We start from the raw sequence: 27,225 nt of genomic DNA, 5'->3' as shown, positions 1-27,225 counted from the left end.
GAACAGGGAATTTGTTACCTTCATATATATTGACGAAAAGCACTCAGATCATTACAATACCTCCATTGGAACAACATCTGCTATCTCTCCCATCAAACCACTGCATAAAACATGGAACAACACTCTCCACTATCACATCTCACTCCGACTTCACGACAAGCGGTGTCCACCACAACTTCTCGGCAAGAACTGCCTGCCGCTACTTCTCAATAATCACTGCCAGTGGAGGTGGCGGAACAATACTCTCTGGCGCGATCTCTGGCGCTGTGGCTCAGTGTAGCCACCTTTCAACATGTCACAAACTATTTTATTTTCCGGGCTTGATATTGAAAGGCATGATGTTGGGAAGAATTCCTCTGATAAAATTGTTGGTTATTGAAACACATCTGGTTTTGCGCCCTAAAGCCCCATCATGAGGTGCAGCCTAGTTGGTAAAACGCAAAGTACAGTGTCGCCACATTTTGTGGCTATTAAAAGTAATAAAGGAATGTCTAAAATACACTCACAGTATTACAAAATCATGGAGTATCCATACTCCTAGTCAGCGAATATTGTCAATATTCTCCCGAATGAAAGGTAACGAAGATGTTCTCAATTCATTTAGGACAATCTGCTGATAGCTGCAACTAGCGGTTACAGAGCCATGTTTTAAAATCTGCCTACATCTAAAAGAAAGAAAATATTTTATAGTGAGAGGATGTTAAAAGTTTGTACGATGCCAGATTGGCGATAAAAAACTATCACTGCCAACATGATTAGTCGTGGCACTGTGCAAATCACCATGTGGAATGTATCAGGGGACAGTGAGAAAAAGGAAAAAACCATATTTTGAGTATATTGGGAGAAGAAGATAATTTAAATATAAAAAAGAAAATACACAGTTCACCTTGAATAACGAATTAGAGTTAAACAATCATTCTGGCAAATTTTAGCATTTATACGATTACATATTAGCACGTAATAAAATTCTGTATTATTCTCACTTGTAAAGGCAGCGACCCAGCGGTCCTAGCCATGAGTACATGACATCACTCTGTCCATGTGAATATCACCCGTCCCGCCAGCCAGCTAGTCTGTCTTTGTCGTTCGAGCGGGCCGCTTTTAATTCGGCCAACACCGGATTGCCCTGCTGTGACTCCGGTAAGACACAGCCACCTGATACATTCCACATAGTAATTTGCAAAGTGTCTCGACTAATCATGTTGGCAGTGACAGTTTTTTAATTGCCAGTCTTGTTCCCTTAAAAACTTTTAGCATGCTCTCAATATAAAATATTTTTCTTTTTGTGTTCCTCGAACCACTCCATCGTATTCCTGGCCTTTTGACATGGCAGATTATCAAATGCCACTGCCGTCGGGTAACACGATCGTCATGAAGAGGTGTACATGGTCTGCAACCAAAGTACGATACTCCTCGGCCATCATGTTGCCTTGTACGAGCTCCTATGGAAGCGTGGATGCCCCCGTGAATCTTCCCCAGAGCATAGTGGTGCCGCTGCCAGCTTGTCTCCATTCCACAATCCAGGCGTCAAGCAGGTGGTAATCTGGAAGATGACGGATTCGTGCCCTCCCATGGGCATGGTGAAGATGGTACCGTGATTCATCAGACCATGCAACGCTCTGCCACTGCGCCAACTTCCAGTGCCGATGGTCATGTGCCCATATCCGTCGTAGTTGCCTATGTCGCGGTGTTGACAGTGGCACATGCTTAGGTCATCAGCTGCAGAGGGCCATCGTAAGAGTGCTCGGTTCATTGTGTGTTGAGACACACTTGTCTCTGCCCAGCATTAACGTCTGATGTTAGTTTCGCCACAGTTCGCCGACTGCTCTGTTTTACCAGTCTGCCCAACCTACGATGTCCAAAATCTGTTATAAGTGATAGCCGCACACCCCCCACGACGTCTGCATGTGATTTCACGTTGCTTTCGCCAAGTGTTTAGGACACTCTCCAGAGCTCTCCTCGTACACCCGACAAGTCGTGCAGTTTCCGAAATACTCGTGCCCAGCCTCTGGGCCATCACAATTTACCCTAGGTCAAACTCGGGTAGATCACACACTTTCCCCATTCTACACAAGGACAGCCCATTCACCAATACATCATGCACCATGTATGTGTCGGACTAGCAGTCATTCCTCGCCAGAGGACGCTGCTATTGCCTGGGTGGGTCTATATAGATAGTAGGTCGATGGTGATAATGTTGGTTGGTTGGTTGGTTCGGGGAAGGAGACCAGACAGCGAGGTCATCGGTCTCATCGGATTAGGGAAGGACGGAGAAGGAAGTCGGCCGTGCCCTTTGAAAGGAACCATCCCGGCATTTGCCTGGAGCGATTTAGGGAAATCACGGAAAACCTAAATCAGGATGGCCGGAAGCGGGATTGAACCGTCGTCCTCCCGAATGCGTGTCCAGTGTCTAACCACTGCGCCACCTCGCTCGGTGGTGATAATGTTCTGTATGGTCATAATGTTCTGGCTGGTCAGCTTACTTGGGTAGAGATTTTTATCTGCATGTACTAGTCCTTCAGTAAGGTAGGAGAATTTCATACCCGGGAAATATAACACGATGATGACATTGTAAGTAGGCTGTTTATGTTTTCTTTATGTAAGTAGGCTGTTTATGTTTTCTTATTGGTAACGTTACGTAGCGCTCTATATGAAAATCACTGGCTGTGCTGTGTGCAGTCTGTGACTAGTTTGCATTGTTGTCTGCCATTGTAGTGTTGGGCAGCTGCAGCTGGATGTGAACAGCGCGTAGCGTTGCACAGTTAGAGGTGAGCCGCCAGCAGTGGTGGATGTGAGGAGAGAGATGGCGGAGTTTTGAAATTACATATATTATGACTTGTGATGATATTAAGGTAAATACATTGTTTGTTCTCTATTAATATCTTTCATTTGCTAACTATCCCTATCAGTAGTTAGTGCCTTCCGTAGTTTGAATCTTTTATTTAGCTGGCAGTAGTGGCGCTCGCCGTATTGCAGTAGTTCGAGTAACGAAGATTTTTGTGAGGTAAGTGATTTGTGAAAGGTATAGGTTAATCTTAGTCAGGGCCATTCTTTAGTAGAGATTTTTGAAAGTCAGATTGCGTTGCGCTAAAAATATTGTGTGTCAGTTTAAGCACAGTCTTGTAAAATTGTTCTAAGGGGACGTTTCAACATATGATGGACATACCTTTGAGATCTCCAGCAATCGAATTTTCCTTGCGCATGACATCAAAACAATTACTTTAAATATCAACATTTTAGGCTAGGCTTTACAGCGACTGTTATTGATATCGAATGAAACAGCAAATTAGGTTAGGTTTTACTGTGATTGTTGCTGACACGGAGTGAAACAATGAGTCTGCTGCTGCCAGTGTCACTGCTCTCCTCCAATCATTCCTTTCAACAATTTCACATTTAGAAATAAGTTTAGTCTTTAGTTTTAATATAGTGTTTTATGTTTGTGCAGTGGATAGTGCTACAAGTTACCCCAAAATCGTAACACAACACACACAGATATATGTCACACTATGTTGTTGTGATCTTCTGTCTGTGGACTGGTTTGATGCAGGTCTCCATGCTACTCTATCCTGAGCAAATCTCTTCCTCTCCCAATAACTACTACAACTTACGCCCTTATGTATTTCCTTAACGTATTCATCTCTTGGTCTCCCTTACGATTTTTATCCCCCACACTTCCCTCCGATACTAAGTTGGTGATTCCTTGATGTCTCACAATGTGTCCTGTTAACCGATCCCTTCTTCTAATCAGTATTAGCCACAAATTTCTTTTCTCCCCAATTCTATTCAGTAGTTCCTCATTAGTTCTACACATGTAAACCTACATGATGATGGAAGTTTTAACCTTCGAAACAGTTTGTAGATATAAATAGACAGTGACTGGTAATGGTAAACTTGTTGTTTCGTTCGAAAAAAATTACTTTCTTCACTGTATTGTGCTTGATAGTCACAGAAAGGCTGACATCTCCTGGATAATTTTCTACATGTGCAGTATCCTGAGTCAGCAGTCCGGAGTTTCGTTCCGTGTACCTAATGTCGGAAACATAGGCTCATAATTTATAGCTAACTAATTTACTCTGTTGGTTCTGTTACAGAGACCCTGAGGAAATATCCGCCAATTCCGTTGCTGAACAGAATATGCAATCGTGAGTACAAGATACCTGACAGTGACGTAGTCGTGGACAAGGGAATCTCTGTTATTATACCTGTATACGGACTGCACCACGACCCAGAGATCTTCCCAGACCCCGAGCGTTTCGACCCCGAGAGGTTCTCTGAGGAGCAGAAGGCCCAGAGACACCCCTACGTCTACCTGCCGTTCGGAGAGGGTCCACGCAACTGCATAGGTGAGTATTGTAACAGAATGCCGTCTACGAGGAGTCAATCCCATCTCAGCAACTCCATACACAAACCTGAGATATATATATCACACAACTGGTTCGGCTGTCACTTGTGTCGAAGTATGTGCGAGATGGGGAAGTGGGTCTTTCGTCGACAGGACACACACTGCTGCGTCAGAAGTCAGGGGATGCCTCCTGATATCCCGTCGGACCTCCTTTTGCCCGGCGAAGTGCAGCGACACGACGTGGTATGAATTCAACCAATCGTTGTAAGGCCACTGAAGAAATGTTGAGCAATGCTGTCTCTATACTCTTCCATAATTGCGAAAACGTTCCGAGTGCAGGATTTCGTGCGAGAACTGACCTCTCCATTAGGTCCCATAAATGTTCGATGGGACTCATGTTGGGCGACCTGAATGACCGAACCATTCGTTCGACTTGTCTAGAATGTTCTTCAGACCAGTCACAGTTGTACCCTAGTGACGTGGCGCACTGTCATCTATAAAAATCCCGTCGTTCTTCGGTAACGTGAAGTCCATGAATAGCTGAAAATGGCCCCCAAGTACCCGAACATAACCATTTCAGGCCAATGATGGATTCAATTCGACAAGAGGATCCAGTCAATTTCCATGTAAACACTGCACACACGATACTGCACTCACCACCAGCTTGCATTGTGCCTTGTCGAGAGCTTGGACCAATGGCTTCTTGGAGTCTGCACCACATACAAACGCTACCATCAACTCCTAATAACTGTAAGAGGGACTAATCTGACCAGGCCATGACACACCTTGATTTGTGCTGTTATTTGGTTGTCTATTAACACTGACAACTCTACACAAACGCCCCTGCTCAAGGTCGTTAAGTGAAGGCCATTCGCCACTGTCTTTTCCGTGGTGGAGGATAACGCCTGGAATTTAGTATGCTCGGCACACACTTGAAATTGTGGCTCTCGGAATACCGAATACCCTAACGATATGCGAAATGCAATGTCCCATGCATTTAGTTGAAACTGCTACTCCGTATTCAGAGCCTTTTAATTCCCACTGTGTGGCCACAATCAAGTCGGAAACCTCTTTAAGCGAAACACATGAGTACAAATGACGGCTCCGCAATGCACAAATACAGGGCTATTACAAATGATAGAAGCGATTTCATAAATTCACTGTAGCTCCATTCATTGACATATGGTCACGGCACACTACAGATACGTAGAAAAACTCATAAAGTTTTGTTCGGCTGAAGCCGCACTTCAGGTTTCTGCCGCCAGAGCGCTCGAGAGCGCAGTGAGACAAAATGGCGACAGGAACCGAGAAAGCGTATGTCGTGCTTGAAATGCACTCACATCAGCCAGTCATAACAGTGCAACGACACTTCAGGACGAAGTTCAACAAAGATCCACCAACTGCTAACTCCATTCGGCGATGCTATGCGCAGTTTAAAGCTTCTGGATGCCTCTGTAAGGGGAAATCAGCGGGTCGGCCTGTAGTGAGCGAAGAAACGGTTGAACGCGTGCGGGAAAGTTGCACGCGTAGCCCGCGGAAGTCGACGAATAAAGCAAGCAGGGTGCTAAACGTACCACAGCCGACGGTTTGGAAAATCTTACGGAAAAGGCTAAAGCAGAAGCCTTACCGTTTACAATTGCTACAAGCCCTGACACCCGATGACAAAGTCAAACGCTTTGAATTTTCGGCGCCGTTGCAACAGCTCATGGAAGAGGATGCGTTCAGTGCGAAACTTCTTTTCAGTGATGAAGCAACATTTTTTTCTTAATGGTGAAGTGAACAGACACAATGTGCGAATCTGGGCGATAGAGAATCCTCAAGCATTCGTGCAGCAAATTCGCAATTCACCAAAACTTAACGTGTTTTGTGCAATCTCACGGTTTAAAGCTTACGGCCCCTTTTTCTTCTGCAAAAAAAACGTTACAGGACACTTGTATCTGGACATGCTGGAAAATTGGCTCATGCCACAACTGCAGACCGACAGCGCCGACTTCATCTTTCAACAGGATGGTGCTCCACCGCACTTCCATCATGATGTTCGGCATTTCTTAAACAGGAGATTGGAAAACCGATGGATCGGTCGTGGTGCAGATCATGATCAGCAATCCATGTCATGGCCTCCACGCTCTCCGGACTTAACCTCATGCGATTTCTTTCTGTGGGGTTACGTGAAAGATTCAGTGTTTAAACCTTCTCTACCAAGAAACGTGCCAGAACTGCGAGCTCGCATCAACGATGCTTTCGAACTCATTGATGGGGACATGCTGTGCCGAGTGTGGGAGGAACTTGATTATCGGCTTGATGTCTGCCGAATCACTAAAGGGGCACATATCGAATATTTGTGAATGCCTAAAAAAACTTTTTGAGTTTTTGTATGTGTGTGCAAAGCATTGTGAAAATATCTCAAATAATAAAGTTATTGTAGAGCTGTGAAATCGCTTCAATCATTTGTAATAACTCTGTATATTGTAGCTTGTGTATGCGATTCCACCGCCATCTGTGTATGCGTATACAGCTACGCCATGACTTTTGTCACCTCGGAGTACTCTTGACTTTTCGTTGCCCTGTTGTGTTCGTGTGACCTGCAGATAAGGAAATATCCCAGGAAACAGTATATGCGGGTACCTTTGAGAGCGTCAGACACATCATGCTGATTTCAGAAGCGTTAGTGAATGTTGTGATAAACTAAAACACGTCTACATTGGAGAATCAGAGTGCAATAGCCTTTCTACATCCTGGTTACGCAACTCGTGTAACATATCCCTCTAGTAATATTAATCTGACCACTGCCTATGTTCGACGTCAGCATTTAATGACCACTCACAGACGGCAGGTGGCAGCTCTAGCAGGGGAGGGTATATAAAGCATGACGGCGGGACGCGGAAAACAGTGCAGCAGGATGCTAATGCGGAAACGGAACGATTTATCTGACGTCCAAACGAGTGTGGTCATTGGCTTTCGGGCCATGGGTGGATGTATTTCCGAAACAGCCAAGTTCCTAAACTGTTCACGTGCCGCCGTGATTAGAGTATACCACGTCTGGTTAAACGGCGCTACTAAAACCGACGCCGAGGCAACTTTAGTGCACATAGATGAACAGGAGTGAGCGACGGCTTGCAGACATATGTATGGGCAAATAGGCGGGCAGCTGCTGAGCTACAGACCAGCAAGGTAAACAGAGGGCCTATCAACAGGGTTTCCCCAGGGACCATTCAGGGAACGTTGTTACATGTGGGCCTCTGCAGCTGGCGCCTGGTTCGTGTAGTACCAATGCCGACTGCTGCTCATCGGCGAAGAGACCTGGAATTTTCACGCCCATACCGCATGCGGACATCCACTGAATGGCGACAGATGGCCTTCTCAGATGAGTCACGTTTTGTACTCCATTTGACAGATCGCCGTTGGATCGTAGGAAGGATCCAGTCAGGAGGAGAGAGCGTTGTTGTCTTGATAATGTTTAGGCGGCACTCCTACATCTACATCTACATCCATACTTGGCAAGCCACCTGACGGTGTGTGGCGGAGGGTACCTTGAGTACCTCTATCGGTTCTCCCTTCTATTCCAGTCTCATATTGTTCGTGGAAAGAAGGATTGTCGGTATGCCTCTGTGTGGGCTCTAATCTCTCTGATTTTATCCTCATGGTCTCTTCGCGAGATATACGTAGGAGGGAGCAATATACTGCTTGACTCTTCGGTGAAGGTATGTTCTCGAAACTTTGACAAAAGCCCATACCGAGCTACTGAGCGTCTATCCTGGAGAGTCTTCCACTGGAGATTATCTATCATCTCCGTAACGCTTTCGCGATTACTAAATGATCCTGTAACGAAGCGCGCTGCTTTCCGTTGGATCTTCTCTATATCTTCTATCAACACTATCTGGTACGGATCCACCTTGGGTGATCGCCTCATTCTCGAAGGCCCAGTGGATGAAGAAAAGTGTGCGTCTGTCCTTGGGAACCATGTTCACCCATACATGCAGTTTTTTTTCTCCTCGGGTTGTTGGCATCTACCAGCATGACAAAACAACATGCCATATAGCTCACAGTGTACATCTTTGTTTCGAAGAACACCAGTATGTGTTTACCGTCCTCTCCTGGCCACCAAACTCCCCGGATTTAAACTCAACCGAGAGTCTCTGGGACCTAATCGATCGGACTGTTCGCGTCCAGGATCCTTAGCCGAGAAACCTATCGTAACTGGGCACAGGACTCTGCATGACTCGGCATCCCTGCCGGCACCTTCCAGAACCTCACTCGCAGTGGTCAACGCTGCCAAAAGCAGTTATTCTAACTTTTGAAAACTGGTCAAACGAATGTGACTGGACAGTGTATTTCACCACTTTTGATCTCTTATACGATACACCGAAAACGATACTGCACACCGATTGATACTGTGTTTAATATATAGACGCAAGTGAGTCTGTGCTTTCTTATTTTTTTATTAATTTTTTATTTATCCATACATCCTGTTCTGAAGAGCCCATAATTAAGAATGAGAAACATCAGGTATTCAATAGCAACAGACAGATACCTCACAAAAGCTTCATCAGTATATTATGTTAAAAACAGACGATCACTTTATTGCTTAATGCTACTCATACTTACACCATCAAAATTCAGTCACACAAACAAATGCTGCTACTTCAAAGTTCCAAATACTTCGTCAGTTACGCTAAATAACTACTGTTTATCTCCGATTTGCAGATTAACATTTAACTTAATAACTTAATCATAGCTAACACTTGGTTCAAGAATCATGAAAGAAGGTTGTATACATGGAAGAAGCCTGGAGATACTGGAACGTCTCAGATAGATTATATATTGGTAAGACAGAGGTCCAGGAACTAGGTTTTAAATTGTAAGATATTTCCAGGGGCAGATGTGGACTCTGAACATAACATATTGGTTATGAACTGTAGATTAAAACTGAAGAAACTGCAAAAAGGTGGGAATTTAAGGAGATGTGACCTGGATAAACTTACAGAACCAGAGGTTGTAGAGAGCTTCAGGGAGAGAATTAGGGAACGATTGACAGGAATGGGGGAAACAAATACAGTAGAAGAAGAATGGGTAGCTTTGAGGGATGAAATAGTGAAGGCAACAGAGGATCAATTAGGTAAAAGTACGAGGGCTAGTAGAAATCATTGGGTAACAGAAGGTATATTGAATTTAACTGCTGAAAGGAGAAAATATAAAAATACAGTAAATGAAGCAAACAAAAAGTAATACAAACGTCTCAAAAATGAGATCGACAGGAAGCGCAAAACGGCTAAGCAGGTATGGCTAGAGGACAAATGTAAGGATGTAGAGGCATATCTCACTAGGGGTAAGATAGATACTGCCTACAGGAAAATTAAAGAGACCTTTGGAGAACAGAGAACCACTTTTAAGAATGTTAAGAACTCAGATGGAAACCCATTTCTAAGCAAAGAAGGGAAAGCAGAAAGGTGGAAGGAGTATATAGAGGGTCTATACAAGGGCGATGTACTTGAGGACAATATTATGGAAATGGAAGAGGATGTGGATGAAGATGAAATGGGAGATATGCCACTGCGTGGCCGGCCGGAGAGGCCGAGCGGTTGTAGGCGCTACAGTCTGGAACCGCTCCACCGCTATGGTCGCAGGTTCGAATCCTGCCTCGGGCATGGATGTGTGTGATGTCCTTAGGTTAATTAGGTTTAAGTAGTTCTAAGTTCTAGGGGACTGATGACCTCAGATGTTAAGTCCCATAGTGCTCAGAGCCAATTGAACCATATGATACTGCGTGAAGAGTTTGACAGAGCACTGAAAGGCCTAAGTCGAAACAAGGCCCCAGGAGTAGACAACATTCCATTAGAACTACTGACAGCCTTGGGAGAGCCAGCCCTGACAAAACTCTACCATCTGGTGAGCAAGATGTATGAGACAGGCGAAATACCCTCAGACTTCAAGAAGAATATAATAATTCCAATACCAAAGAAAGCAGGCGTTGACAGATGTGAAAATTACCGAACTATCAGTTTAATAAGTCATGGTTGCAAAATACTAACACGAATTCCTTACAGGCGAATGGAAAAACTGGTAGAAGCCGACATTGGGGAAGATCAGTTTGGATTCCGTAGAAATTTTGGAACACGTGAGGCAATACTGACCCTACGACCTATCTTAAAACATAGATTAAGGAAAGGCAAACCTATGTTTCTAACATTTGTAGACTTACAGATTTTTACAATGCTGACTAGAATACTCTCTTTCATATACTGAAGGTGGCAGGGGTAAAATACAGGGAGCAAAAGGCTATTTGCAATTTGTACAGAAAAAATAAATACCAGTGGTCTAGGGGCAGTGCGGCTCTCGCAGCCGAGCGAGGCAGACGTGCGGTGTGTGCTCTCCGCTGCCAGAGAGGCGCCTTGTTTACTTTCTTCGGCCGACACTAACGTGACGCCGTAGCGCTACAAGACCATGGCAAACCAATACAGAAGATCAACCTTGAAATTCACATTTCGGAACGACTTTACCCGACCAAAGGCGCTCGAAGTCGAACGCTTTTTAAAAGAGGAAGCCAAGATCCCAGCTGCCGACATTGTCGGCATTCACTTTTCGATCGTCAGTAGCACGGTCTATGTAAAGCTCATAAACGAAACTACATGCGACAAGGTGCTTCGTGAGATGAAACAAGAACTCCGCTTCTGCCACGCAGATGGCAATGTTGGCAACGTCGAGGTCGGCCATGCCGCAATGGGACTGCGGACTATCCGCATATTCGAACTTCCATTTGAACTCCCGGCGGCAGAAGTTGTAGCGGCGCTCCGCCCCTACGGCACGGTACACGAACACGTGGCTGAAAAATGGACCCAGTTTAAGACGTATCCAGTACTCAATGGAGTACGCCAAGTGCGCATAGATCTCCAACGACACGTGCCATCCTATCTACAGATAGGAGGATGCCGGGCCATAGTTATTTATGACGGTCAGCCGAAGACGTGTTCCGGATGCGGCAAAGAAGGACACCTTCGTTCCGAGTGCCTCCAGCGTCGGATCACACAACTCCCACCGAAGGACGTTGCACCACCAGCGGCGAAGACTATTCTACCCGTGACTTACGCGGCGGCGCTCACGACGTTCTCCACACAACAGACACGGCCGACCGCTTCAGCGGTACAAGAATCACTTTCCACGGACAAAAACCTGGATGATCCGCCGACCTGGCCAGTGGTGGAAAATAGTACTACGACTCTGGAGCTACCGAACGCGACAGACATTGACGCCGGCAAGATGGCAATTGATTCCCTTATTGTACCGACCGAAGCGTTTGTTCCGGCGGAGCGTGAGTCAGTGCCGTCTTCTGACAATGAAGGCCATGTACGGAATCAGCGATCACCGAAACGCCGAAAGCGCCGTCGTCGGACCGTGTCGGAACACAGCGGTTCGCATTCGGCCGGGGAAGAACAACTGACCACTCAAGAAGCCAGCCGCGAAGCTGAGGCTGTTTCCACTGGCTCCAACCTTGCAGAACAGACAGAAAAACATGCAGCTTTCGAACATCAGCCCATTGACAGAAACAGTGAGCAGCGGGAAGGTACCAGTGCAGGCAGCGACGTCGCCCGGTCCCTTACTACCAAACATTCCGAGGCTATGGAACATGAACAGACATCCGCGCCCGCTTCGTGGGCCGAGGACGTCGAGACACAAGATCCCGACCCGCGGCCAGCTGAGGCGCCGCCGGATCATGCAGCATAAGCAGCACAAGGAGGACCGCGTTTGGCGGGGGGTGACATCACTTCCGATGTTCGCTTCTCTCCAACTTCAACACGGATAACCTCGCCCAAACAACGCGTTGCCGGGCTTACCGCCTGGCGACAATGAATATCAACATGATCAGTTCTCCTATCAAGATCCAACTTTTGAAAGAAACGATACGAGCCATGGGAGTTGACTTTGCTTTCCTACAAGAAGTGAAAACGACTCCACTCCCGCACTTTTACGGTTACGCCACACATGTGACGCCCGGTAGCCCTGCAGACACCGGAGTGGCAATATTAGTGCGTGAAGGTATTGAAGTTACCGACGTCACGTTTCTTCCCTCCGCGCGAGGAATAGCATTTACGGCACTCAACACCCGATTCATTAATGTTTACGCGCCGTCGGGTACCACAAGACGTCACGACCGCGCCAGATTCTACTCCACAGATGTCGCTCCCCTTTTCCTTGGGCGATACGACCACAGCGTCTTCGCCGGCGATTTTAATTGCGTACTTCACCCCAAGGACCAAATCCCACATTACATGCCTTGTCCGGAACTGGGTGCGATGATCCAAGAACTTCACTTGTGCGACACGTGGGAAAAAGTCCACGGTAACCGCTCTGGCAACACTCATCTTACCAGTCATTCGGCCAGCCGACTTGACCGCATATATGTGTCACAAGATCTCACACAAGGTGTGGTGGACGCCGAATTATGGCCTCAAGCCTATTCCGATCACAGTGCCTATATCTGCACTATACACCTACGCCCCCAACAAGTCTGGCGCAGCAATGGCTTTTGGAAGCTCAACATAACTCATCTCCAGGACCTGGATTGCCGTCGGCAAGTTGCAGCAACGTGGACTGACTGTGAACGCCGCCACCCACGATACACCTCGACCCTGGAGTGGTGGCTCCTCTGTGCCAAACCAGCAATCCGTAGGACACTTACGCGATATGGCAAGGACGTGACTGCGTGGCATCGACAGACCCTCGATTTTTACTACGCGGCACTCAGGGACCTCGACGCCTTACCCCCTTCCCCGGAGAGACAACATGACCAAAGCAGAATCAAGGCTCACATACTATCATTGACGAAGCGTCAACTAGAAGGTGCAGTAGTCCGCTCGCGACGGCACGACCGAACGGTTGCAGAGGAACCCACTATGCACCACGTTGTGGTGGATAAGCGCCGACAACGCCAACTTTTAATCACACAACTCAGGACACATGACGGTCGCTTCTGTACGACCCAAGAAACCATAGTAAAGGCGGTGGAGGATCATTTTCGTCATCTTTACAAGGAAAGAACCGTCAATGACGAGGCCACTACTGAAGTGTTACAGCAGGTAACACGTACTATCGACGAGGCCACCGTGAATGCACTAACAGAGGAAATCTCACTCGAAGAAGTCGAAGACGCCGTGGACAAAGGTGCGGCCAATAAATCTCCTGGACCTGATGGATTGCCCATCGAATTCTACCGGACTTTCCGTGACATCATGATGCCTCGCTGGGTTATAATGTTCCGCGAACTTATGTCTCCAGACTGTGTTGTGCCGCCAGCGTTTGTAGAAGGTCTCCTCAAGCCAGTACACAAGCCAGGTGGAGGGCTATCGATTAACGACTATCGGCCGCTTACAATGCTGAACGCCGATTACAAGATTTTCACCAGGATTATGGCGAGCCGTATTAAGACGACTTTGCCGATGATCCTCGCTCCAGAACAGACGTCGCAGGTGGGAGAAGCTAACATACACATGGCCACCGGTGACTGCAGGGACTTACTAGCGATCGCTTCTGCGTGCCGTCTGAGAGCGGCGATCGTCTCCGTCGATTTCAACCGCGCCTTTGATAGAGTGCACCACAACTTCCTCCTACGAGTGATGGACTGTATGGGATTCCCCCCGGGCCTCATCGACACCCTACGGCGTCTTTGGACCGCAGCCAGCTCACACGTCCAGGTCAATGGAAGGACGGTAGGACCAGTACCCATTAAGAGGTCTCTACCACAGGGTTGTCCCCTTTCTACCTACCTTTAATGCAATCGCACTCGAGCCACTCCTAGGGGGCCTTAACCACCGCCTATCTGGCATCACGCTGCGGGACGTCACCTTTCGCTATAGGACATACGCTGACGACCTGCTACTGCTGGTTCGTTTCAATGACGAAGTTCAAAGCGTACTAACCTGGATTGAGCGATACGGACAGGCCGCAGGCAGTCTTCTGAACATCAACAAGTCGGCGGCGTTGGACATTGGGCGTGGTCTCGGGCCGGAAGCCCTCGCTCCCCTCCCACCAGTTTCTGATCTGCGATATTTGGGAATCACGTTCAAGAAAGATGTACGTAAAACAGCTGCAGCAAACTACCGACGGTTATTACAGATCATACGCGCAATGGTGCGACACAACCTGCTCCGGGACTTGAATCAGCTACAACGTGTTGAATACCTGAACCTCTACGTAGCATCCAAACTCAACCACGTGGCACAGGTCCTCCCACTACCGCTGCAGATAGGTCGCGGCTTCAGGCGGCCTTCAGTTACTACGTTTCCGCAGGTCATATCTTTAAAGTACGATACGACACTCTTACCCTCCCAGTGCACAAAGGAGGGCTGGGATTGGTCAACGTCAGGGCGAGAGCAGCTGCCCTTTACATGAGCAACATGAGGAAACGATGGAAAAGTCAACATACCTCTCTCACGGGTCGTTTACTACAGGTTCTGATGCCAGTCTCTAACGTCCCGCCGGTGTCGGTTGCGCACGTCGCACCACAGCTCTCCCATGTGTCGACCTTCATTCTTGATTACAGCTATGTCAGCTCGAACCTCTCCGCCACACGTCCACCAAAGGCGAAAGGTTTTTATACCAACCTTCTGCGGGCTGTTCACCATAACGTGGTGGAAAACAAGTACCCTACGGTTCACTGGCCAAGAGTGTGGAAAACGATACACCACCACTTTCTGTCATCCACGGTGCGTTCGAAGTGGTATCAGATCGCCAACAAAAAATATGCCACACGCCAGCGACTTCACACTATTGGACTGGCAGACTACCCTTATTGCCCAGATTGTCACCTTTTGGATACCGATGAACATCGTTTTACTTGCGCATCATCATCCGGAGTTTGGCGACTAACACAGAAGATATTGGCTTGTTACCTCCGGGTCACGCCTGATATGATTGACCCGCAGACCCTACTCTGTCCCGATGAAACTTACTTTCCGGCTGCAAAATATCATGCGCTTACATGGTTCAAAGGACTTACCGTCGCCTACATCTTTAGCGACGGAGAGAAAGAACAGCTTGATTACTGGTGGTTCCTACAAAATGCTCACAATGCCCTCGAACGCACACCGAAATACCGTACGCTCTTCGCAAATTATTTACGCAGCGTTTTCGTTAACCCCCCACTCAGCTGGGGAGTGCCAGGCTGTGGTTAATGTGCTGTGCCGCATCACACTAACGGCTCAACGTTCTGCCTTGTCAGCCATGACCAAAGGAAGAGACAAGCTACTGCAAGGATACTGTTTTCCTTGAGGCACTAGCGAAGCAGAATTCCTCCGTTGCAGATGCCCTTCAAAGGCGCTATTGGAGATTCCATGTGATGGCGAGGCTCCAAGTGAAACCAGTTACATTATTGAAGAACCTTTTAGTTAGAATTAAATCAGTGGTATATATTTTTATTTTTTTGATTACTCTTTTATGGCACATTTGTTGTTGTAACACTTACTTGTAACACTTAGTTACTAGAATTCTCATTTGTACACGCTCCCTAAATGTAATCATACTAAAAAAAAAAATAAAAAAGTGGCAACGGATAGCCCTAACCTTGATTTCCCATACATCCCCTGGTCTATAGGCAGCCCTTTGGGGTGGGTTTACTCAGGAGCCAACGCCTGAAGTGGATCAGATTTTTTTGTTATAGGATGACAAGTGGCGGTGGCACTTAAGTTTTTTATTTTTTTATTTATTTATTTTTTTAGTTCCATTTTCCTAAGGGGCTTTTTAAGGGAAAAAAGTGGTCCAAAAAGGGGGTAGCGTCTAAAAAAAGGGGGTAAAAAAAAAACACTCTCTGAAAGCCAGATTTTTAATTCTTTTGTAGCAGAACTACATGCAGGCAGATACAAATTCAATGAGCGAATCGTAAGACAACGCTCCAGCAAAACTCGTCATGCTCCTTTTAGTAACCCTTAGTGTAAAAAAAAAAAAAACAAAAAGGGGGGGTAGCGTCTTTGATTCGTAATCAAAACGTCTTCGGTCCCGGGTTCGATCCCCGCCACTGCCTAAATTTTGATAAATAATCAGGATTGGCGGCCGAAGACTTCCGGCATAAGAAGTCAGCCTCATTCTGCCAACGGCCTTGTCAAAGAGGGTGGAGGAGCGGATAGAGGTTCAGGGCACTCTCTTCTCCTAGGGGTGGCAAATTGCCCCTAAAGGCGGAAGAATCAGCAATGATCAACGACATGAGGATGCAGAAGGCAATGGAAACCACTGCATTAAAGACACGTAACGTGTATCCACAGGACATGTGGCCTGTAATTGAAGAAGTGTCATGATGATCTCTCCATTGGCAAAAGATTCCAGAATAGTCCCCCATTCGGATCTCCGGGAGGGGACTGCCAAGGGGGAGGTTACCATGAGAAAAAGATTGAATAATCAACGAAAGGATAACGTTCTACGAGTCGGGGCGTGGAATGTCAGAAGCTTGAACGTGGTAGGGAAACTAGAAAATCTGAAAAGGGAAATGCAAAGGCTCAATCTAGATATAGTAGGGGTCAGTGAAGTAAAGTGGAAGGAAGACAAGGATTTCTGGTCAGATGAGTATCGGGTAATATCAACAGCAGCAGAAAATGGTATAACAGGTGTAGGATTCGTTATGAATAGAAAGGTAGGGCAGAGGGTGTGTTACTGTGAACAGTTCAGTGACCGGGTTGTTCTAATCAGAATCGACAGCAGACCAACACCGACAACGATAGTTCAGGTAGACATGCCGACGTCGCAAGCTGAAGATTAACAGATAGAGAAAGTGTATGAGGATATTGAAAGGGTAATGCAGTATGTAAAGGGGGACGAAAATCTAATAGTCATGGGCGACTGGAATGCAGTTGTAGGGGAAGGAGTAGAAGAAAAGGTTACAGGAGAATATGGGCTTGGGACAAGGAATGAAAGAGGAGAAAGACTAATTGAGTTCTGTAACAAGTTTCAGCTAGTAATAGCGAATACCCTGTTCAAGAATCACAAGAGGAGGAGGTATACTTGGAAAAGGCCGGGAGATACGGGAAGATTTCAATTAGATTACATCATGGTCAGACAGAGATTCCGAAATCAGATACTGGATTGTAAGGCGTACCCAGGAGCAGATACAGACTCAGATCACAATATAGTAGTGATGAAGAGTAGGCTGAAGTTCAAGACATTAGTCAGGAAGAATCAATACGCAAAGAAGTGGGATACGGAAGTACTAAGGAATGGCGAGATACGTTTGAAGTTCTCTAACGGTATAGATACAGCAATAAGGAATAGCGCAGTAGGCAGTACAGTTGAAGAGGAATGGATATCTCTAAAAAGGGCCATCACAGAAGTTGGGAAGGAAAACATAGGTACAAAGAAGGTAGCTGCGAAGAAACCATGGGTAACAGAAGAAATACTTCAGTTGATTGATGAAAGGAGGAAGTACAAACATGTTCCGGGAAAATCAGGAATACAGTCGCTGAGGAATGAAATAAATAGGAGGTGCAGGGAAGCTAAGACGAAATGGCTGCAGCAAAAATGTGAAGACATCGCAAAAGATGTGTTTGTCGGAAGGACAGACTCAGCATACAGGAAAGTCAAAACAACCTTCAGTGACATTAAAAGCAAGGGTGGTAACATTAAGAGTGCAACGGGAATTCCACTGTTAAATGCAGAGGAGAGAGCAGATAGGTGGAAAGAATACATTGAAAGCTTCTATGAGGGTGAAGATTTGTCTGAGGTGATAGAAGAAACAGGAGTCGATTTAGAAGAGATAGGGGATCCAGTATTAGAATCGGAATTTAAAAGAGCTTTGGAGGACTTACGGCCAAATAAGGCAGAAGTGATAGATAACATTCCATCAGAATTTCTAAAATCAGTGGGGGAAGTGGCAACAAAGCGACTATTCACGTTGGTGTGTAGAATATATGAGTCTGGCGATATACCATCTGACTTTCGGAAAAGCATCATCCACACAATTCCCAAGACGGCAAGTGTTGACAGGTGCGAGAATTATCGCACAATCAGCTTAACAGCTCATGCATCGAAGCTGCTTACAAGAATAATATACAGAAGAATGGAAAAGGAAACTGAGAATGCGCTAGGTGACGATCAGTTTGGCTTTAGGAAAAGTAAAGGGACGAGAGAGGCAATTCTGACGTTACGGCTAATAATGGAAGCAAGGCTAAAGAAAAATCAAGACACTTTCATAGGATTTGTCGACCTGGGAAAAGCGTTCGACAATATAAAATGGTGCAAGCTGTTCGAGATTCTGAAAAAAGTAGGGATAAGCTATAGGGAGAGACGGGTCATATACAATATGTACAACAACCAAGAGGGAATAATAAGAGTGGACGATCAAGAACGAAGTGCTCGTATTCAGAAGGGTGTAAGACAAGGCTGTAGCCTTTCGCACCTACTCTTCAATCTGTACATCGAGGAAGCAATGATGGAAATAAAAGAAAGGTTCAGGAGTGGAATTAAAATACAAGGTGAAAGGATATCAATGATACGATTCGCTGATGACATTGCTATCCTGAGTGAAAGTGAAGAAGAATTAAATGGTCTGCTGAACGGAATGAACAGTCTAATGAGTACACAGTAGGGTTTGAGAGTAAATCGGAGAAAGACGAAGGTAATGAGAAGTAGTAGAAATGAGAACAGCGAGAAACTTAACATCAGGATTGATGGTCACGAAGTCAATGAAGTTAAGGAATTCTGCTACCTAGGCAGTAAAATAACCAATGACGGACGGAGCAAGGAGGACATCAAAAGCAGACTCGCTATGGCAAAAAAGGCATTTCTGGCCAAGAGAAGTCTACTAATATCAAATACCGGCCTTAATTTGAGGAAGAGATTTCTGAGGATGTACGTCTGGAGTACCGCATTGTATGGTAGTGAAACATGGACTGTGGGAAAACCGGAACAGAAGAGAATCGAAGCATTTGAGATGTGGTGCTATAGACGAATGTTGAAAATTAGGTGGACTGATAAGGTAAGGAATGAGGAGGTTCTACGCAGAATCGGAGAAGAAAGGAATATGTGGAAAACTCTGATAAGGAGAAGGGACAGGATGATAGGACATCTGCTAAGACATGAGGGAATGACTTCCATGGTACTAGAGGGAACTGTAGAGGGCAAAAAACTTTAGAGAAAGATAGAGATTGGAATACGTCAAGCAAATAATTGAGGACGTAGGATGCAAGTGCTACTCTGAGATGAAGAAGTTAGCACAGGAAAAGAATTCGTGGCGGGCCGCATCAAACCAGTCAGTAGACTGATGACAAAAAAAGAAAAAAAAAGAAAAGAAACAGAAAACAGGTGACAGTTACAAGAGTAGAGGGGCATTAAAGGGAATCAGAGGTTGGGAAGGGAGTAAGACAGGGTTGTAGCCTATCCCCGATGTTATTCAATCTGTATCTTGAGCAGTAAAGGAAACAAAAGAAAAATTCGGAGTAGGAATTAAAATCCATGGAGAAGAACTAAAAACTTTGAGGTTCGCCGATGACATTGTAATTCTGTCAGAGACAGCAAAGGACCTGGAAGAGCAGTTGAACGGAATGGACAGTGTCTTCAAAGGAGTATATAAGATGAACATCAACAAAAGCAAAACGAGGATAATGGAATGTAGTCGAATTAAGTCGGGTGATTATGAGGGAATTAGATTAGGAAATGAGACACTTAAAGTAGTAAAGGAGTTTCGCTATTTGAGGAGCAAAATAACTGATGATGTTCCAAGTAGAGAGGATGTAAAATGTAGACTGGCAATGGCAAGGAAAGCGTTTCTGAAGAAGAAAAATTTGTTAACATCGAGTATACATTAAAGTTTCAGAAAGTCGTTTCTGAAAGTATTTGCATGGAGTGTACCCATGTATGGAAGTGAAACATGGACAATAAATACTTTGGACAAGAAGAGAATAGAAGCTTTCGAAATGTGGTGCTACAGAAGAACGCTAAAGATTAAATGGGTAGATCACATAACTAATGAGGAGGTATTGAATAGAATTGGGGAGAAGAGGAGTTTGTGGCACAACTTGACTAGAAGAAGGGATCAGTTGGTAGGACATGTTCTGAGGCATCAAGGGATCACAAATTTAGCATTGGAGGGTAGCGTGGAGGGTAAAAATCGTAGAGGGAGACCAAGAGGTGAATACACTAAGCAGATTCAGAAGGATGTAAGTTGCAGTAACTACTGGGAGATGAAGAACCTTACACAGAATAGAGTAGCATGGAGAGCTGCATCAAACCAGTCTCTGGCCTGAAGACCACAACGACAACATTTAACTGATTACATTGACATATATAAACATATATACGTATATAAACATATTACTCTGTGTAAACCACGGTCAGGTGCATGGCAAAAGGTACGTCCCATTGTACAAGGTATTAGGGTTGCTGTTTGAGTGCCGCTGTGCGTGCAGTAACTATTCTAATCTTATCCCTACGATCTCCCTACATGAGCGATACGTAGGGGATACTTTGTTAATAGACTTTCTTGGAAGAGTTTACGTTTGTCTTCAAGAGTCTTCCAGCCTGGTTCCTCCAGTATCTCTGTGATCCCACAGATCAAACGAACCTGTGACCATTCGTGCTGCCCTTCTATGTATACGTTCAATATCCCTTATTAGTCCTATTTGGCATGGGTCGCACACACTTGAGCAATATTCTACGATGGGTGGCAAGAGTGATTTGAGAACAATCTCCTTTGCAGACTGACTGCACTTCTCCAGTGTTCTGACAATAAACCGATGTCTACCGCTTGCTTTACCCGCGACTGAACCTATGCGATCATTCCATTTCATATCCCAACAGAATGCTACACCCAGATATCTGCATGACTTGGCCAATTCCAACAGTAACTGATTGATATTATAGTCATAGGATAATATGTTTTTTTTAATTTTTGTGAAGTGTACACTTCTACATTTCTGAACATTGAGAGCAAGTTGCCAGTCTTTGCACCACTTTGAAATCTTATCAAGATCTGACTGAGTATTTATGCAGCTTCTTTCAGATACTACTTTATTATAGATAACTGCATCATCTGCAAAGCGCCCGATGTTACTATTAACATTGTCGGCAGAATCATTAATATATACAACAGGAACAGCAAGGTTCCCAAACACTTTCCTGGGGCACACCCGAAGTTACTTCTACATCTGAAGATGACTTTCCATCCAAGATAACATGCTACGTTCTCCACAGCAAAAAGTCGTCAATCCAGTCACAGATTTCACTTGATACACCATATGATTGTAATTTTGACGATAAGCTTAGCTGTGCTACTGAATCAAACGCTTTTCGGAAATCAAGAAACACTTCATCTACCTGACAACCTTGATCCAAAGCTTTCAGTACATCATGTGAAGTAAGTGCAAGTTGCGTTTCACATTATCTATGTTTTCGGAATCCATGCTGGTTGGCATTGAGGAGGTCATTCTGTTCAAGATATCTCACTATGTTTGAGCTCAGAATATGCTCTAAGATTCTAGAACAATTCGATATCAAGGTTATTGGACGATAGTTTTATGCATAACATCTATCCTTCTTGTAGATGAGTGTGAGATGCGCTTTTCTCCAAGAACTGGGCACTGTTTTTTGTTCGAGGGATCTACGATACATTATGGTTAAAATAGGAGCTAGCTCAGCACCAAAGTAACTATAGATCCTCAGAGGAATTCCAATGGGCCCTGGAGCTTTGTTCAGTTTTAACGATTTCAGCTGTTTCTCAACACCACTGACGCTACTGCTTCTTTCATTTATCTTTTCAATGCTACAAGGATTAAATTCAGTTTTTCTTTGTAAGGGAACATTTGAAAAAGGAGTTAAGCATTTCAGTAGTTGCTTTGCTACCCTCAAATTGTAATGTTATGTGTGCCTCACTGCTTTTTTTAAAACTAATTTGTGCCTGATTTTATTACGAGAAATTCAGTAATGTATGTACAGGGTGTTTAAAAAATGACCGGTATATTTGAAACGGCAATAAAAACTAAACGAGCAGCGATAGAAATACAGCGTTTGTTGCAATATGCTTGGGACAACAGTACATTTTCAGGCGGACAAACTTTCGAAATTACAGTAGTTACAATTTTCAACAACAGATGGCGCTGCAAGTGATGTGAAAGATATAGAAGACAACGCAGTCTGTGAGTGCGCCATTCTGTACGTCGTCTTTCTGCTGTAAGCGTGTGCTGTTCACAACGTGCAAGTGTGCTGTGGACAACATGGTTTATTCCTTAGAACAGAGGATTTTTCTGGTGTTGGAATTCCACCGCCTAGAACACAGTGTTGTTGCAACAAGACGAAGTTTTCAACGGAGGTTTAATGTAACCAAAGGACCGAAAAGCGATACAATAAAGGATCTGTTTGAAAAATTTCAACGGACTGGGAACGTGACGGATGAACGTGCTGGAAAGGTAGGGCGACCGCGTACGGCAACCACAGAGGGCAACGCGCAGCTAGTGCAGCAGGTGATCCGACAGCGGCCTCAGGTTTCCGTTCGCCGTGTTGCAGCTGCGGTCCAAATGACGCCGACGTCCACGTATCGTCTCATGCGCCAGAGTTTACACCTCTATCCATACAAAATTCAAATGCGGCAACCCCTCAGCGCCGCTACCATTGCTGCACGAGAGACATTCGCTAACGATATAGTGCACAGGATTGATGACGGCAATATGCATGTGGGCAGCATTTGGTTTACTGACGAAGCTTATTTTTACCTGGACGGCTTCGTCAATAAACAGAACTGGCGCATATGGGGAACTGAAAAGCCCCATGTTGCAGTCCCATCGTCCCTGCATCCTCAAAAAGTACTGGTCTGGGCCGCCATTTCTTCCAAAGGAATCATTGGCCCATTTTTCAGATCCAAAACGATTACTGCATCACGCTATCTGGACATTCTTCGTGAATTTGTGGCGGTACAAACTGCCTTAGACGACACTGCGAACACCTCGTGGTTTATGCAAGATGGTGCCCGGCCACATCGCACGGCCGACGTCTTTAATTTCCTGAATGAATATTTCGATGATCATGTGATTGCTTTGGGCTATCCGAAACATACAGGAGGCGGCGTGGATTGGCCTCCCTATTCGCCAGACATGAACCCCTGTGACTTCTTTCTGTGGGAACACTTGAAAGACCAGGTGTACCGCCACAATCCAGAAACAATTGAGCAGCTGAAGCAGTACATCTCATCTGCATGTGAAGCCATTCCGCCAGACACGTTGTCAAAGGTTTCGGGTAATTTCATTCAGAGACTACGCCATATTATTGCTACGCATGGTGGATATGTGGAAAATATCGTACTATAGAGTTTCCCAGACCGCAGCGCCATCTGTTGTTGACAATTGTAACTACTGTAATTTCGAAAGTTTGTCTGCCTGAAAATGTACTGTTGTCCCAAGCATATTGCAACAAACGATGTATTTCTATTGCTGCTCGTTTAGTTTTTATTATCGTTTCAAATATACCGGTCATTTTTGAAACACCCTGTAAATACCGTAAATGTAAATGTGATTCAAAAAGTACTTGAAGTGAAGTGAAGCGCAGCTGGACAGCAAGAAACTCTTTAGCGCGCAATCCCCGCAACGACAGTAGTTGTGAATCTTTGAGTGTGGAATCTAAAAAAAACTGTTAATCTGTATCTTACGGAAAGAGGACGTGCTGCTAGGCCATCGCTCAGAACGTATTGTTACAATTAATGAAAATTAATATTTTAGTGATAAATCCGAGTAAAGTATGCGTAAGAGTTGCCTAACGAAAAGCAGACTGCTGTTTGATCTTATTTACTTACAACAGTGGTCCATTAGGTATGAAAAGCTACGAAAACGAAAACTTGGGCTCAAAGCCATCCGCAATACGGCCAAGTAACTAACAGAGTCGTATTTTAAACCTTAAAGAACAATAGCTTCCTCCAAATTCTAATACGTCACCAATTGGTTCAGAAGCTGATCATTCAAGGAGGCAGCAACCAAAATTCAGTTACCAGTTACAACTTAAAGTAAAAAATCTTAATCAAAAATCAATCTCTCTCTCTCTCTTTCCAAACACATATATAAATATTCATATTATTATAAAAAAAGTCATTTTATAAGTTTCAGTTCCTGACTCATTCGCTAGGGACTGAACACTAACTTTGATGCCACTTACAGCCTTTACATACGACCAGAATTTCTTTGCGTTCTGTGAAAGATCATTTTACAATATTCTGCTATGGCAGTCACTGAAGGCATCACACAGTGCTCTCTTTACAGCCAAACATGTTTCGTTTTGCATTTCTCTATCTATAGCCCTACGCTTTGCTTTACACCTATTATGAAGTAATCTCTGTTTCTTTAAAAATTTTCTTGACAGTGAGTGTGTACCATGGAGGTTCCCTACAATTATGGACTGTTCTCCTGGGTGCTTATCTATCCAGTGCGTGGTCAACTATTCCTTTAAATTTGAGCCAAAGTTCCTCTGCATGTTCCTAATCTGTGCTGAAAGTTTCAAGTTCCTCTTTGAGATATGACACAACTGATCTTTTATTTAGTTCATTGAACATATATATAATTCTGGTTGTTTCAGCTCTCCTTTCCACTTTGGCAATCATTGTTGCCAGTACTGCATCATGGTCGCTGATACCAGTTTCCATGTGGACATCCTTCAAGAGATCAGGTCTATTAGTTGCCATTACATCAAGTATATTTCCATCATGAGTGGGGTTCCTACGTATCTGTTCTACGTTGTTTTCGGAAAAGGCATTTAGTAATGTTCACAGGATGTCTTATCACGCCAGCGACTAACAAACAAGTTTATTGTTGAATGATTGGAGTGTTGGCCAATGACTCCAGTATGATTGGGGAATTTACGCACAAATGAACAGAGGTTTTCACTAAAGTTTTCTGTTACTGGTGGGTGGCCAATTATCGTTTATGCCCAGCCCTGATACTGAGTCTTGTTCAAGCAGTCTCACTTGCAGCTCCAATTTGAGTTTCATGTCTACTGTGACAAATACACCACCTCCATTTCCCTATTCTTTCGATATGCAGTTAAATTTCCCCCAAAAATCTCAATGCTCTCAATTTTAGGTTTCAACCAGCTTTCTTTACCTAGTATTATGTGAGCTTCAGTGCTTTCCGCATTTTGTTGCAAATGCTTTTAATACTCTCACATATGGGAGGCATTTCTTTCGATTGGATGGAGAGTCGTCTAATCTGAAAGAAAATCTCTTGTGTGTACCTCACACAGTCAGCTACATGAGTAGCAGACTCTGTTGCATAGTCCACACTTGGTCCAGTTCTCAACCCTATGGTGCAAGTCCAGGAAGCCGCAGACTAGCTAGTCACAGTACATTTGAAACCTCTGCTTCAGCACTTCCACTCGACTTACAGTCAACTCTGAGGCCAATGCTGCGAATTGTGAGTTCCGTTAAAACTCTGTGCTCAGCTCTAGTCTTCTCAGAATTCTCTGCCAACCGCTGGAATGACCAAAGTATGACCTCGGAGCTCAGATGACAGGCATCATTTGTGCCAACTTATACCACAATCGGCAGTTGGTTGCACCTGTTCCCTCAATGGTTGCTGGAATAGCCTCTTCACCATGTTGAATGAGACCCCCAGGCATACACACCGAGTGAACCTAGCGTTCTTCCCTGTCCCTCGCTGCAATTTTCCTGAGTGGTATCTTCATTCGCTATACGTTTGAATTGACAGTTGTTCATAAACACTTAACACTAGGTGCTTTTTTCGCAATCGAGGCGGGTTTTTAGTTTTTAATATGGTTCGTAAACTCCTACCCTGTTGCGTTTGCCTCCACTTGACACTGGACAAACCAGGTTTCCCCAAAAGAGGTGAAGTGAGGCCCCTGGCTCAGTTTCAGTGAGAGACGGCACCTGTAACTTGTTGGTTAGGACGAACCATACAACACCCTGGATCCTCCATAGTGTCCGCCCGGGATGCCCAGATATCCCACTGACCCGCCACTTCCACTCAAGTGGACGAGTAATGACAGATCCTGTACTTTCTGCAGAGGAGACACAATCTACAGGGGAGGATAATACTAGAGATACCTCTGCTACATGTTATGTTGTTAACAGAACTTTACGTCTATGAACATAGATCTCCAGATAACTTGTAGGGAGAGTTACTTGATATATGTTCCTAATTTTCTTTCAGATTCGTTGAATTTGCTTTCTGCTAGATGGCAGCTTCTTGAATACCTTTTCACCAGGTTACATAACTCCACAAAACCCGGGACCAGGGGGCAAAGTACATTTTTGTAGCTTGTATTTTGATTGTGCAAATCATAGTTCAACTGAAACTGACTATCATTTACTAGATAAACATTTCATTTACTTAGAGTACAGTACCCTAGAAGATAATTCCATGCGACTACAAGGAATGAAATACCCAAAATAAGCCAACCCTCTTCTTTTTAGGTCAATAGATGATAGATGTTTCCAGGGGCAAAACATGCAGAACTAAGGTTACTGAGTTGTTTTCCATCTGATGACTCCATTTTAAATTGTCAGCCAACTCGACTCCAAGAAATATTCCGTAGGGTGTTTCATGTAGAGGGTGATCATTAATGACAACTTCTTGTGGCAGCATGTCATGGGTGTTCGTCTGATTAAGCCCTAAACCGTTAACTCTGAAATACTTGTACCTATTTTCGGCTGTCATCTCAGCTGCGTTTGGCAACAATGAGTTTGCACCAGTAATTAGTATACTTCTGTTTATTTACAGTTTTTGAACTGACTTTCAAGTCTTTGGGAGATCATTTATGTGGTATGAGAATAAGAATGGGTGTAGTACTGATCCTTGTAAAACTCCATATGTTATTTTCTACCAACCTGAGAATATTTTCATGCCTGTAACATTGTCTGTCAATAAGACTATTTTGTATTATGAAGGTAACATTATCCATGTAGGAGAAATGCAATTAAG

At 44.7% G+C, this 27,225-nt stretch overlaps 1 protein-coding gene across 1 annotated transcript in view; it reads left to right on the top strand.

The window, feature by feature from the left end:
* LOC126191044 (cytochrome P450 6k1-like) overlaps positions 1-27,225 on the top strand; it is a 100,196-nt gene that overhangs the window by 71,240 nt on the left and 1,731 nt on the right. The window contains exon 7 of the mRNA XM_049931756.1: positions 4,092-4,343. Coding sequence (XP_049787713.1) covers positions 4,092-4,343 — 252 coding nt within the window. The remainder of the gene's footprint in view (positions 1-4,091; positions 4,344-27,225) is intronic.

The sequence above is a fragment of the Schistocerca cancellata genome, chromosome 6 (assembly GCF_023864275.1).
Source record: "Schistocerca cancellata isolate TAMUIC-IGC-003103 chromosome 6, iqSchCanc2.1, whole genome shotgun sequence".
Classification (NCBI taxonomy): domain Eukaryota; kingdom Metazoa; phylum Arthropoda; class Insecta; order Orthoptera; family Acrididae; genus Schistocerca; species Schistocerca cancellata.
The sequence above is the reverse complement of the archived record's forward strand: the minus strand, read 5'-3'. Positions and strand labels throughout refer to the sequence as shown.